We start from the raw sequence: 14,087 nt of genomic DNA, 5'->3' as shown, positions 1-14,087 counted from the left end.
GCAGAGCAGTGCTTCTACCACTTGCGCCGCAGGGGGGATTCGAACCTGGGCCCTCCGGTGCTGCAAGCAGCACTTTATACCATTGTGTTTGTTTCCTCAACGTAATATCCTGTGCCATTCTTCTGTGTGGCCCAGAGTGGAAATGGAACTGTTATTTTCCTTTATATTTACATCAATGAAAATCTCAAAAGCATTGTGAAGAATTATTCTGGAAAGGCTGCATTGCCCTCCATACCTTCAGAACAGAAGAAATGTCATCTTCACATTTTTCATATAAACCTCACAGTGGACACAGCCAAGCCTGCCATGTAACTGAGCTCTGCAAAAGACAGGCCATTAAGCCAGGCATGTGTGTCCTCAGTTCATTTACAGATATTAAATGTTCTATGTCAAGGCTAACAGCACTGATAGATAAAGCACAGATTCTACTTAAGAAGTTACTGGAGTGACATACCAGGTCTGACCATTAAAAGCTGTTTTAAGAAGTCTTTTATAAGAAAGAAAAGGATGGGAAAGGCATTTTGCACTGAGAGCATGCTCATACTTGAGTGTGGAAAGTTAGAAAGCCTTGCTTGAGTATAGCAGATCGTGTCTTTAGTAACGCAGTCATAAAAGTTCGGGCCTGCCATAGACAGAAAAACTTTTCTGCCTGTTATAGGATTATTATTAACATGCTATAGTTGAGGTCTTTCCAGAAACTTGGGGCTAGAAGTACAAAGGGATCGATCACCCTGTGCCATAACACATTCCTCTTTGGTCAGAGTTCCTCTTCATCCCAGGAGGTCAGAATCACAGAATGTCTTGGGTTGGAAGGGACCTTAAAGCTTACTCAGCTCCCACCCCCTACCATGGGCTGGTTGCTTCCCCCCAGCTCAGGCTGCCCAGGACCCTACCCAAATCGGCTATGAGTACCTCCAGGGATGGGGCACCCACAGCTCTCTGGGCAGCTGTGCCAGGGCCTCACTGCCCTCTAAGTAGAGTCCTCATAGAGCACATCAATTCCACCTTAAGTCTAGCTGCATTTTTTGCCTTGCCCGTGAGATAGGAAGGTCTTTAGGAAGACCGTGAAAATTTTATATAGCATAAAATTGTTTATTTTCCAGTTTGAGCTTATTTATGGCCCCGCGTGTTCTGTTCCTAAATTATAGCTGAAATAATGTTCTTTTTCTTCTCTGGCATTTACCCTGTGATATATTTATAGGCAGCAATTATATCTTTGCTCAGCTGTGTTTTGCCAGGCCAACAAGGACAAGCTCTTTTAGCCTCGGCTCCATAAAGAAAGGTTTCCCTTTCCTTTGCTCACTCCAGTAAACCCTCGTCTCACTGTGCCCTGTATTAAGGCATCGCCAGTGGCTTGGAATTAAGGAGGAAATTGCCAAGGAGATGTTGATACAAAGTGCTGGTTCCAGCTCACTCTGCACTCTGTTGCCAAAACCGACAGTGTCAATCACGGCCCTTGGAAAGACCACCTAGAACAGTGTCACTCATGAATTACAGAGCTGGGTATCCACTTGTGCCAGTTCACTAAGTGAAATGCCTCATGTAACCAGCTTCAGTCCTGGTGATGCCTTGCAGCAAAATTTCTAGATTTATCAAATGATTTGTCCTTTCATTCCCCACTCCAGTAAACTTTTCTAATTTTTTTTTTTTCTAGGGCTGCCATAAGCTTAGTTTGAAGCATGGATCTGCATCCACTATTTGGCAGTATCTGTAAGTGTTAGATAGACAGTCTGGAGCATTGAATATTCACTAATTTTTGGTGTCTTTCTGACACCTGACTGACAAAAGATGTCTGTGCAAGTCTCTGTTGTCACTAAAATAGCAATAGTAAAATAGAAAAGGGTAATTTTCTAAAAAAGTAATTGCACTTCTTTGTCTCAAAGAGCAACTTTCAGATCATAATGTGAACCTATGGTACTACTGCTGATCACTTTGTAAGCGGAAATATAAAAAGTGTTTGTATAATAATGAAGCAACACTGTTTAGCAGGGAGGTTAGAATATGTTGCATTTATTTAGATATTGTCCCACAAACATCCACTAGCTTGGAAATGTTCACTGCTTGTTTTCCACTGAATTTAACTCTTAGGAAGTTAACTAAATATTTGATTCTAGTTTTTCCAGCATTTCTCAATAGTCTTAAGACCCTGCATTGTAAAAAATACTTAAGAAAGCAGCGTGAAGCTTGGTATAGGTAGACATCTGCATGTTTGTGTGTTCATATATCTGTGGCAAGCTATCATTTGATGTTTAATAATGTGAAAGTGTACAGTGTCTGGAAGTGGTTATGAATAAATCCTTTTCTGCTCTAGACATATCAGTGCAGTAAGATGTGGGGGTCCCTCTGAATGTGACTAGATTGTCTCACACAGTGCCCTCTGTGCAGCAAAATGCTGTGACAGAGTGGGTACAGACAAAGGATAGCCAGCTCCCCCACCACCTCCATGCCCCTCAGTGCCTTTGCAGAGGGCTGGAGGGAGTAAAGATGAACTTCTGCTCCCCAGAGCTTGAACTTTTGCCCTAGCCTCTGGACCTTCATCCTCCATAGAATTACTGATCTCTGCAGATAGAATGTTTTGCCATTGGTTGCTGATTAATTCAATTAAATAAATGTTGAAAGAATTGTGCTTTTACAACTGATCCCCATATGTGTTTGATCTGGCTGCACCCACTTCTATGCCTTTGTGACTGAATATCCAAAGGAAACATGAGAATCTTTGCAGTGAGAAGCAGATGTTTGATGGAAACAGTTGTTTGGGGTTTTTTGTTGTTGTTGTTGTTGTTTTGTTTGGTTGGTTGGTTGGTTTGGTTTTGTTTGTTTGTTTGTTTTTTGTTGGTTGTTTTTTTTTTTTTGCTGTTGCAAAATTAAATTGTCTTAGAAGCAGTGATTTGGTGGATACTTTTTCTAGCAACACATAACAGCAATGAAAAAAGCATGCAGTGCACTGTATCACTCATACTATTTCTCTAGAAAAGTGGATGACTCGTTAAAGTCATTTTGAAAGACTTGAAGTGCAGACAACAAGACTTTTGGACCACAGGAAAGAGGGGGGACAGGACCAAGTACTCACGATCAGATGGAGAAGGGACCACTTTATGTATTGCACCAGGATCCTTGCCAGAAATGGTGTGTTGCTGGTAATTCCATACAGCAGGCTGGCACTGGGCCTGTGCTCATCAAGTCTGGCATTGCATCTGTTCCCTAATATAGCAGGATTCTTCAAGGATCTGAAAGCACCACTAATGTTTTTAATTTTAATGTGGCTGGGACAGTCAGATTAGCTGGGGAAAAAGAATGAGAACTTCATCAAATTAATTATGGGATGGTCAGAATAGAGATGTACCTCCTGCAGGTAAAACAGATGGAATCTCACCTACTTGCATCTCTCAAGGTTTTATCATTATCACGGTCTGATTCCTGGCTTTACCATTCCAGTAGCTTTCATAATATTTTCTAAGCAAAATGTTTAATGTTAAATTTTAAGATGTTATCTGATAATTTGTCTTGAGTGATTTGTAAAGAAGTGTGAGTGAGTCTAGGAAGCTTCTGTCTTCAAGACACAAATTCTACAAGTAGGATGATCGTCTTTTGTTTTAATATGTAAAAGCAGTTTTTCCATGTAGTTTACACCTGTACTTGGTGGAGAAGAGTTGGTATTGCCAATGCCAAGAAAACTTGGGTATTGCCAATTAATCTCCTCGGTCTGTTTTAACATACCATCAGTTTTGAGGAGGGTTGGAGCACAAAAGCAGTCTCAGGGGAGATGTGGCCTGAGTTGTAAGATGGATGAGTAAGCATTCACCACAGAAAACAATGAAATTAAGCTAGTACCTTGGATAACTTATTTTCTGTTATCCTGACTCCTGCATCTGGCAGATATTAGTGGTTAGACCACAATCAGTACTCCTGCTCTGATGTATAATACTGTGAACATGACCAGTGGAAACTAAAGTCCCAAAGCTCCCCTATTCAGATGTCCTAATTTAATGATAATTAGTTAAATTCCACAATATCCATTTACTTGAATGCCTTTTCTCTCTCTCACACACACACAAAAACAAACAAACAAACAAACAAACAAAAAGCTTTTTGTATCCAGAAAATGTAAAAAACTCTATGTTCTGACAGCCTCTGTGGAATGGTCCAAAACATGCAGTTTAAATCTACCACTGCTAGTTTAGATATGGTAGCTAAAGGTAGCTAAAATTTTCAAAAACAAGAATTAAAACAAATATTAATAATGCTATCATATTAGCAATAATTATTATAATCAGATTTTTTTAAAATGATTTTTGGGGACCTTTTTAAGGATATTTCACATATGAGATTTTCTTCTGTGATTCAAAGGAGATAGACATCTTGTCTTCATTAATCCTCTAGAGGAAGGGAGCACTAGAAGCCTCAGTCATAAATCCAAGCACCCTAAAAAGTACTGGCAGAACTGGATACATGAATATGATGAAGCTAGAGACTCAGAAAAAAAACTCCAGCAGAATTTCCCAATGCAAATGCAGTTGTAGAAGAGCAAAGAAAAGTCAAGGAGAGAGGTTGAGTTCCCTTACTGATCTCCAGTGACCTCCATTCTTGCCAAAGGCCAAAGGACACATTTTGACCAAAAAGATGTTGGAATACAAGAACCTGTGACCAATGATCACAAGTGATGTTCCCCAGGGGTTGCTGTTGGAGCCCATCCTGTTTAATATCTTTACTGACGATCTAGGTGAGGGAATTGAGTGCATCCAAATGACATCAAGTGGAGAGGAAGTGTTGATCAGCTCAAAGGGAGGAAGGTCAATGGACTTAAGTTGTACTGAGGAGGTTCAAATTATTCAGGAACAATTCAGGCTCACAATGTTCAGAATATTAGGAAGAACAGATTCTCAGAAAAAGCGGCGAGGCTTTGGAACAGGTTGCTTAGGGAAGTGGTGGAGTCACTGTCTCTGGAAGTGTTTAAGAAAAGGGTAGATAAAGTAGTTAGGAGCATGGTATAATGGGCAATATTGGAGGTAGGTAGATGGATGGACTAGATGAACTTAGAGGTCTTTTCTAACCTTAATGATTCTATGATTCTGTGATTCAATCTAGATGGAGAGCCAGCTGCATTAGCTCGATTGCATACATTCTTTGAAAATCACTGACATGTGGAGATTGCAAACAAGTGAATCCACTTTACAAAGAAAAAAGCAGAGTTCCTTTTCTATGGTGTTTCACTGTGTTATCGAAAAATGTGCCACCACCCTTACTTCAAGTGAAAACATCCAAAATCCTGCACTGAAGACATTTTTATATACTCCATTATAAAAAAAAGTAAAGAAGCCTACTTGTAGCAAATAACCTGTATTCCATAAATGATAGATGTTTGTTGTGGCACATTTGCCTCATCCATTCTTGCGTGAAGGCTAGAGTATCAAATTTTCTAACTTCTGTTCTTAAGGTCAGACTGCACGACCTTGGCTATACTGTGAATCACATCCAGAGTACTGTTACCATTGTTATCCTGTATCTCTGGAACACGTTTCATTTCTAATACATGAGAGACACTTCAAAGACTGCGAAGATATTCTCCTTCGCCTTGAAAGCAATTTATCAGCATTCTTCCCAGGGAATTAATAGACTCTAGGGGATTCCAGATGTCTTTGAATGGTCATGCTGCTTTTTTTCACTGAAATACTCTGCTTATGGTTAGGATAGCACCATGGCAACTTGTTATCCAGACATTGACCATCTGGCACTTTAGGTGGCCCCTATTTATACAGTCTCACATATTCCCAAATTGCTTTAACTAATGAAGGCACAGGTCAAGGAAATCTTGCTCTAATTCATGATAATAGACATATAGTTGTTATCTTTCTCGTGCCATTAATTGTTGCTTCCTTTTTCCACTGCATCAGTGAAATTTCATTTGTCTGAGCAGCTTAACTTGGAGAGCAGTCTACTGAGTCCATCTTGTCTTCATTCCATCAGCCTGAGGGGCTTTTTGTCCAAGGAGAAACTTTCTTCTCAGTAAAGTAATGAAAACTGGAATTGAGACAAAATAGAGTAGGGCAATACCAAGGAAAGAAATAAATTTTGACTTTTCTGGCTGAGGTCTCAAATCTGTAGCTGAGACCAAGTACTTTACCAGCTTTTTAGAATGGAAGATCTATCAAGATTTTGAATACTTATCGGAAGCTAGGGGAACTTCAAGAGAAAGGCTGATGTCGCCACTGCCTTCTTTAAATGCCCACTTCTGGTTGTAGGACATGGTGGGTCAGAATAACAACACTCCTTGTGTAGTCAACAGGGAGACAAGTACTGACTTTTGGAAGTGTTTCTTACTGTACCAAGTGGGAAACTCTCTAGAGTACTCTCTAGAAACTCTCTAGAGAAATTGAACACATGTCCCTCTTGTAAGGAGCCTCTGAGACACTGCACTTTGGGCACCTTTATTCCTGGGAGCTGCATCTTAGGTTGAATGAATATGCATCTGTACCTTGTTACTGTGGCATCTGTACCTAAACAGGTTCTTATTAGACTCCTCAGTCAAAAAGGCCACACATGGTATGCCTTTTATTTCAGATTGCAGGATTCATGTCCACACTTCTCACTTCTCCAGGGAGGCTGCACTGCAGTTAGAGGAAACTGAAAGTCAGAAGCGAGTAGGCCGAAGGCATCCTAAGTCAACAGAATGCCTATCTGCCTTCCACTGACTACATCAACTAGATATAAACTGACCAGAATAGTTGCTTGGACTCCTGACTAAAATGTTTTATATAGACATACTGATTTATGTGTCCACAGTATGGAGCTGAATCTCATTCTTATGGCTTGACTCAGTTGCCTAAATGTAGGGGGTGATATGTGTATGGGAGACATGAGCTTCAGGATCCTTGAGCTGGTCATCTTAAACCAGCAGTCTATTCTTCATCAGCTAGATTGAGATATCAATCTTCCTGTTTTTAGGAAAAGCTATAGAGGAGAGTGTATGAGTACTGTCTAGATTGCTCTTCTTCATTCTTATTCTTAGGTATAAGAGGTTCTTCATTCATGAAGCTGACATCTTTTCCCTGAAAATGCATACATTTTATTTCATTAAAAGGTACTTCTATAGTGATTAAGCAACAATTGCCAGATGGAACAGAGCTCCACAAAGAGGTGACCTTGTATTTTGCACAGGTTTGTGCACAGATGAGAACAGTCCACAGCTTTGGGTCTATTTATTTCAACTCTAAATTATTTTGATGGAATTTATTAATTCTTTTAGCTGTTTTGGGCATCATTGATTATTTGTACATTAGCTGGTTGGGTTTCACTGTATTAAATACAGGAAAATATATAAAAGGACAGAGCCTTTAATGAAGAAGGCCTATTTTTTGCTATTCTGCCCTAGCAGTTTGGTTGTCTCTCTATCCTTGTTCACTAGTGCCCCATTTTCTCCTTGTAGAAGGTAACTCCTATTAAGTTCCTCTCCTCCTAAACCTTCCGTGCAGCATGAAACTACATATGTGAGCAGCTGGCAGAATATGTTACTGCATCACCCTTCTTGTGGCATAGTGAGTGAAGCAAACCTTTAGCCTCACACAGTGGATGCTCCAGTGTTCTCTAACTTGAACACAGTTGCAGTGGTGAACAAGTATTTTTATTAAAAACTGAAATTGATATGTGACATAATTTGCATCTATTGCTGTTCTTCAGTAGATGCTTGCTGAAGGCATTATGTTGATTTGCAGAGTATTACATTAAAATATAAATAGGTGCTTTATCAGCTTTTAGATTTTCCAGCAATTGATGAATTATGGCTGAGTAAGTTTAACAAAATCATGGTTAATGTCAGAGTTTCAAATTGTATCTAAGAAGGAACGGTTTGGAGAAATTTAAGCTGACTACTTACCTGAACCTTCAGATCCTCCTTTATAAACTACCTGCAGTCTCTTTGTATCCCTGTCTAGGGAGACAGCGAATTCTGTAAGATGCAGTAATAGAAACCACCAGAAACTTCTTGAATATGACTAATCATTACCAGTTTTTACTGATAACTCGCTGGCTGCCAGCAAAGATTTTATTAATTTCAATGCAAAAACATCCACAGCTATCATTTTCCCCCAGAGTTCTTCTTAGGCCGCTGCAGAAATTGAATCTGACTGCTATTATTTTGTCTATAGACGAGGTTGTAAATTTCTTTGGTGAATTTATGGATAACATACCCAATCTAGGGGCCATATGGCTTCCCTGGTGATGTGGCTGTGTATTGCGCTGGCTCTACACCACAGCTGCCATCACACCAGCACAATGGAGCAAGGTAGGAAGTTCCTGGCTACAGGCACCCATTGTAGTTGGCAAAGAAGGGGCTGTCTATGCTTAATGGAGAATTCAACACTATGGAGAATCATGTCCAGCTAGAAGTATGCTCACCAGTGATCATCAAGTACAGAACAATGGATATATTTTCCAAAGGATGAGCTGAGCATCTGCTCACGCGTTATACAGCCTTGAAGATCTTGCTGAGTTTTTTTTTGCACTCTGAGACAATTCAGACATAAGATGAAGACCAACTTTTAACATGATTTGATGGTGACAGGTCAAGGGAGGCTGGTTTAAAACTGAAAAAATAAAAAAATAAAAAAATAAAAAAAATTTAAAAATGGGGATTTAGACTAGATAGAAGGAAGAAATTCCATACTGAGAGGGACAGTGATCTTGTACCATATCCATAGCTGGAGCGGGTCCAAAGAAGGACAACAAGGCTTGTGAAGGGCTTGGAGAATATGCCCTGTTAGGAGAGACTGAATGAACTGGGGCTGTTTAGTGTGGGGAAAAAGAAGGCTGAGAGGAAACCTTATTGCTCTCTTCAAATACCTGAAAGGTGATCACAGCAAGAGCGGGGTTGGTCCCTTCTCACTGGTGACAGGTGACAGGATGAGAGGAAATGGCCTCAGTTGCTCCAGGGGAGGTTTAGGCTGGATATCAGGAAAAGCTTCTTTACAGAAATGGTTGTTAAGCACTGGAATAGGCTCTCCAAGGAGGTGGTTGAGTCACTATCCCTGGATGTGTTCAAAAACTGTTTGGATGTGGTGCTCAGAGAAATGATTTAGTGGAGGGTTGTTACAATTAGGGTAGTATGGTTTGGTCATGGTTGGACTTGATGATCTTTAAGGTCTTTTGGAACCCAACCAATTCTATGATTCTATGATTCTGTGATCTGTATCTATAAAGTTGAAGAAAATAAAGAATGAACTTTATGAGTCCAGCATCACTCTGCTTCTCATCCTGCTTGTGTGACATGGTTATGGAGTTGTTGAGCATTGAATAAAGTTTGCCTCTATCTGAAGGAAATTAAATACCTCTGAAACATCTCTGTGCATGGCAGCTTCAGTGCAATGGGGCCATCGCCCCATGGAAATAGTTGCTAAGAGGATGGGTACTTATTTCCACAGCATTAATGTGACCTTGACAAAGGAGGGGGCCATGTTTGGGGTGCAGTGCTGTCCCCCAGAGGAGCAGTGCTCCTCGTCATCTGGCTAATGCAGCTGTCTTGTCTCACCGCTGACAGAAAAGAGTAGGTTTGTGTCAGGAGGTTTGTGGAATGCTGTAATGACATGTGGTTGAGATACTCACAAGCTGGTCTGCGTAGCCCCTGTGGAGTCTCGGAGCTTTTGCATCTCCAAGGTGCAGCCTGTGGTGGGAACACCCCCATGGACTTTGCATGGGCTCTTTAAAATCAAAGCCTCATTGTTATCCAGACTTTCTAAATCAACAAAACTCTCAACCAACCAATGAGAAAGAATTGTCCGTTGTTTGCTAGCAGCCAAAAATAAGTAGATAAAAATACTCCAGACAGGCAGCATTTTTCCCTCTCAGAGTAAATATGCTTGATCATATGCTTGAGGGAAGAGCAGTGCATTTTCACTCTGCTTTCCGCATGTGACCCCCCCTAATCTGCACAGGCTCAGGCTGATGTGCTCTAGGGGGAGCCACATCTGCCCTTGCTCTCTGAAATGGAGGTCATCAGGCTGCCAGGCTTTCCAGGAAAGAGGGAGTGGCCACAGACCGTGGAGTCACAGAGCGTGGACCACCTGGAAAGCAGCATGCAGCTGTCACTTGTCCTACCTTTAGGCACTCTGCAGTGAGGGATGCTGAACAGGCTTTGAGCTCCCACCCGAACTCGCTTGAAGGAATGGAAGGGCAGGCAAGTAACATGCATGTGCTGCTATAAAAGAAGACAATAGCATTTCTGTATTTTTGTTGATAGTTCTGTTATTTGGATCCAGATTTGAAGTGTATAGGTGCCTGAGTCTGCTTAGAGACGGGTTGTTTGTAAAGCTCAGCCGGTGACCCAGGTGCTGACCAAGAGCACCCTGCAGCTCTGATGTGCTTCTAGCTCTGGGAAAGACACAGGAAAAAAGATTAGACTTCTCCCTGCACTAGAGAGAAAGCCCTATGAACAATGATGTCTCTAGTTGAAGACTGAAAAAAGGAAAATAAAAAAATCCTAGTCTTGAAAAGCAAAGTTGGGAAATAACTATCTTTTATTTCAAGAAATCAGGGTCATTAAAATTATAGCTATAAAACACAGATAAGCCTGAGCCCTCTATATAAAACTTCTTGTATTTTATGCCTCCTTTTCTATTTCAGGTCTTCATTTGCCTAATTACTACTCAGAGTCTGGCAGGGAATTTCCCTGCAGCGCTCAGCTCTGCTGACTGCAGAGACCCTACCTGGCACACTGAGTTAGTGCGTCAGCATTCTAGGTAGAAATGAATGAAAAATCAATCAGGGCAGCTGCAGTGGTAGCATATACAACTGTAACCTACTTTGTGTATGGTTTTGTTGTGTTTTTAGGCATTTTTAAACATGGCAAGTGGATTCAGAATAAAACAGACCTTTCTAATCAGGCACAGAAATAATCTGCCATCTTTATTGCTTGGCTTAAGCAAACTTGCCACCCTTTCTGCTAAGTTAACTTGCAGCCTTGTCTGAAGTGCCAGAACCTATGAGAAGACAGTTTTTGCCTTAAAACTCTATCACCAACAGATTGCATCATACCACAAATATAGACTCAATGATGGCTTTAGTTGTTTTAACTGCATTTGTTGACCAGATCTGGAGTGGGTCTGGAAATGCAAAAGTGCACTAGAATGTTTTTTGAAACACTGCTGTGGCTTACGTAGGGTCTTGCAAGGAATTTGTTTTATGGCTGTGTGTGAATGCTTTTATTCTTTCATGCTGTATTTTTTCATAGCTTTTTCTATTGCAAGTTTCATTTAATGAAAGTCCACGGTAAAAAGGTCCAGCCTTCATGCCTAAAGAATTTCTACCTATTCTCACACCTTCATCTCAGTGGGAAAAATACGTTCCAGATTCCTTTTAAAGATCATTGCTGTAAAAAGTTGTGCAGAGCAATTCCATAAAGGGTTCCAGAAATTGACGAGTCTGTTATGTGATGCCCTTACAGTGAAGAAGATTCTTGTGACTGTGAAGATGACAAGTCTACTCTTTCTGGTGCTGATTTCTGTCTGCTGGGCAGAACCTCATCCTGACAACTCAAGCCTGGAGCATGAGAGGATTATTCACATCCAAGGTAAGGAAATACATTAGAAAATGGCTGTATCTTGGGGATACAGAATGATATGCTTAGTGATCCTTTATTTTTATTTTGCTGCATGTTTTTAATATACTTCTACTGTTGACCAGACCCTTTCTTGTCTGGTTTAGTATTACTCATAAGGAAAGTAAAACAAAACAAAACAACAAAAGAAAGTTACACTGCTTAATAGCACTTAGTCACAACCTTGCAAAGACTAGTGAGTTAAGGACAGCCTGCTTTAAGATAAGGAAACAAATCATGCACCCTAAAGTAATATCTCCAAATGGACTGAAATATCTTTTTTTATTGTGGAATATGTTTGATGTTAAGAAGACTGTCATGTATAATACTTCATAGAAAATTTTTGCTGTTTATTATTTTAAAAGGTTTAGCACATCTGTAATCATAACCGGGAAATTTAAACATCAGGAAAAAGAAAAGTAGCTTACCCAGAAATAAACATGTCTTTCTTCATACCTTTAATTCACACCAAGTATTATACTTTCCCTTCTGCGTAATCCTGCTTAGTTCATGCTTGAATCCTGCAGCTTATAGCTGTAGCAGGATTTGAGTCTGCAGTACAATGCAGCTGTTTTCTCAGTCTCGGCTTCAGTCACTGAGGGTCATCCTGTGTAAGAAAAGCACAGAGATTTATGTAGTAAGGACATGCAGAACTAGCAGGAATTTTCCTGCCTTCATCTGTATGTTCACTGAAGGTGAAATTAATATTGCAAAATTAAGAAACATAGCACAACTTCCCCACCCCCACCCCCAAGTTTTATTCCTTTCTCACAACAGCTGGCAAATTGTTTTATTTGAGCTTCTATGTAAATATGAATTACCAAGTTAGAGCAGATATATAGAAAACCTGAACATTTAGAACTTCCCTGGAAAGTGACAGAAGACAAAGGCACTCCACGCTTACTAAAACAGGCTGTCAAGGTCAAATCAAGAATAAAAGATTGCTGTTTTTACTCTTAAGGAAGCTCACATCATGAAGGTCAAATAATCTGTGCATCAAAAGGAAAAGATATCACCACTGTGAGATCATGAATTTTCCCCAGGGTAAATTTCAAATTTGCCACCTAATGTCTAATAAATATACTGTTTGTCTTTCCATGCACAATGCAGGTTTGTTTATTGTTTGTTTGTTTGTTTTTAGTTTTTATCTCTGAGATTTACTTACTGTTTTGGAAGAGTAAATTGTTGGAAATAATTAAACTAAACAGTTCCCCTTAATCTATTTCTTTCAAACCCTCTTGGTCAGCTGTTTATTTGAGTTTAATTTTCAAGTCATACGTGTTCCTTAGTGCTAGTCCTTCTGAGTATGTACCACGCAGGCTGTAAGCATTAAATAGTTCACAGATGCAAAAAGTTTCAGGATGGACCATTCTCCCTATCCATGAAAGCTCAACTCTTCTGAGCCTCAAGAGTGTTTGTCTTCAAAGAAAGCTGCATTAGAATCAAGCTTTGCTATGAGCGTTGCTGATTAGTTGACTTCATGCTCTGAAATACACAGACCAAAAGGAATTAAACTGTTTAGAACTTGATAATTTACTACTAAACTTTTTTTCAACCCTCTCTGCATTGTGGAATCACATCTGACTTGAGACTCCACACCGCTCAGTGTTGCATTAACACGCGCACTGATCCACACCTGGACATAAGCTGCAAATCAGGAAAATCTGTGGAACACATGTGTTACAGATTCAAACAAAGGGTATTTGATATTACATTAAGGAGTGTAATGTTCAGTAGGTGAAATCCGAGAGATCCTGATCTAAACTCTTCCTGGACTGCATGTGTTGGAATGCTTTGAGATGACAAGAGGTGCAGAAAAATGTTCTGTAGACCTAAGTACATAAAACAGAAAGGGATCTCCTTGGGCAGTGAGCTAAAATGTCTCCTATTCTCTCTATTTTATATATATATATATATGTTAATATCATATCACATCCTATAAACTACCATTTTTAAACAAGCTATGTTATTACTAGAAGGCAGTTTTAGATCCTATTCTGGCATGAAAAATATTCTCCCAATTTCTACATGCTTTCTTACAGCTATTGAGTAGTCCTGCTTTTCCTAATGTTGTTTTTTGCTTGCAAATAATTATTTTTAGTCTTTGATATTCACTTTAAGACATCAATGAGATACCGTTGCGTCTCCTCACAGCTCAGAGTGAATAAACTTTTTCAGATCCTTCCCTAAGTGTATAACCTCCAATTGCCCACTATTTTTAGCTGTTCATCTAAATACTTGTTTGTTGTATTCAAATGTCTAGAGTGTGCCCAGCCAGGATTTCATTCCAAATAAGACGTTAGGCCGGCAGTGGTATTTCTACTTACTTGCTAAACATCTTTTATTCTTTAGGCTTTGGCTGAAATCCGACCTCTTCCTGGCCCATGCTATAAGGCTGATTGACAATCATTGATACTTAGTAGTTGTTCTTCATCATTTCTTTACTGCAATTAACAAGTACAAGGTTTATATCAGTAATTCTGAAAACGGGCTGCATGGCCAG

At 39.9% G+C, this 14,087-nt stretch overlaps 1 protein-coding gene across 2 annotated transcripts in view; it reads left to right on the top strand.

Annotated features, from left to right (window-relative positions):
- The window catches only part of HAPLN1 (hyaluronan and proteoglycan link protein 1), a 57,787-nt gene that overhangs the window by 19,990 nt on the left and 23,710 nt on the right, over positions 1-14,087 (top strand). The window contains exons 1-2 of one of the 2 annotated variants that reach the window (XM_072359910.1): positions 10,025-10,165; positions 11,432-11,557. In XM_072359910.1, coding sequence (XP_072216011.1) covers positions 11,458-11,557 — 100 coding nt within the window. In that variant the 5' untranslated portion in view covers positions 10,025-10,165; positions 11,432-11,457. Of the gene's footprint in view, positions 1-10,024; positions 10,166-11,431; positions 11,558-14,087 lie in introns of those variants that run through there. The other variant, XM_072359912.1, reaches the window with a different exon arrangement.

Source organism: Excalfactoria chinensis, chromosome Z, assembly GCF_039878825.1.
Source record: "Excalfactoria chinensis isolate bCotChi1 chromosome Z, bCotChi1.hap2, whole genome shotgun sequence".
In the NCBI taxonomy this organism is placed as follows: domain Eukaryota; kingdom Metazoa; phylum Chordata; class Aves; order Galliformes; family Phasianidae; genus Excalfactoria; species Excalfactoria chinensis.
The sequence above is the reverse complement of the archived record's forward strand: the minus strand, read 5'-3'. Positions and strand labels throughout refer to the sequence as shown.